Source organism: Columba livia, unplaced genomic scaffold (assembly GCF_036013475.1).
Source record: "Columba livia isolate bColLiv1 breed racing homer unplaced genomic scaffold, bColLiv1.pat.W.v2 Scaffold_288, whole genome shotgun sequence".
In the NCBI taxonomy this organism is placed as follows: Eukaryota; Metazoa; Chordata; class Aves; order Columbiformes; family Columbidae; genus Columba; species Columba livia.
Window position 1 is genome coordinate 53852 of NW_027043325.1, and position 756 is coordinate 54607.

Genomic DNA, 756 nt, shown 5'->3' on the forward strand with positions numbered 1-756 from the left:
GACCTGGGCTCCATCTCCACCACTGTTCCCAAATCCATGGCCAATTCCCTCTGGGACACCAGAGCCATCTCCTACACAGGATGTGCTGCCCAAGTGTTTCTGTTTCTCTTTTTAGCTTCAGCAGAATATTGGCTCCTCACAGTCATGTCCTATGACCGCTACGTTGCCATCTGCAAACCCCTGCACTACGGGACCCTCCTGGGCAGCAGAGCTTGTGTCCACATGGCAGCAGCTGCCTGGGCCACTGGGTTTCTCAATTCTCTGCTGCAAACAGCCAATACATTTTCACTGCCCCTGTGCAAGGGCAATGCCCTGGGCCAGTTCTTCTGTGAAATCCCCCAGATCCTCAAGCTCTCCTGCTCACACTCCTACCTCAGGGAACTTGGGCTTATCATGTTTAGTCTGTTAATCAGTTTTGGCTGTTTTGTGTTCATTGTGGTGTCCTATGTGCAGATCTTGAGGGCCGTGCTGAGGATCCCCTCTGAGCAGGGACGGCACAAAGCCTTTTCCACCTGCCTCCCTCACCTGGCCGTGGTCTCCCTGTTTGTCAGCACTGGTTCATTTGCCTACCTGAAGCCCCCCTCCATCTCCTCCCCATCCCTGGACCTGGTGGTGTCAGTTCTGTACTCAGTGGTGCCTCCAGCAGTGAACCCCCTCATCTACAGCATGAGGAACCAGGAGCTCAAGGATGCCCTGAATAAACTAATGGCGGGATGCTTTTCACAAATAATAAAGTATCCGTCATCTGCTCTTTAA

General features: G+C 52.9%; 1 protein-coding gene across 1 annotated transcript; it reads left to right on the plus strand.

Annotated features, from left to right (window-relative positions):
* LOC135578055 (olfactory receptor 14J1-like) lies at positions 1-756 on the plus strand (the record flags this gene model as incomplete). Its single annotated transcript, XM_065048244.1, has 1 exon — positions 1-756. A coding segment is annotated over one exon (756 nt), but the record flags the coding sequence as incomplete, so codon positions are not given.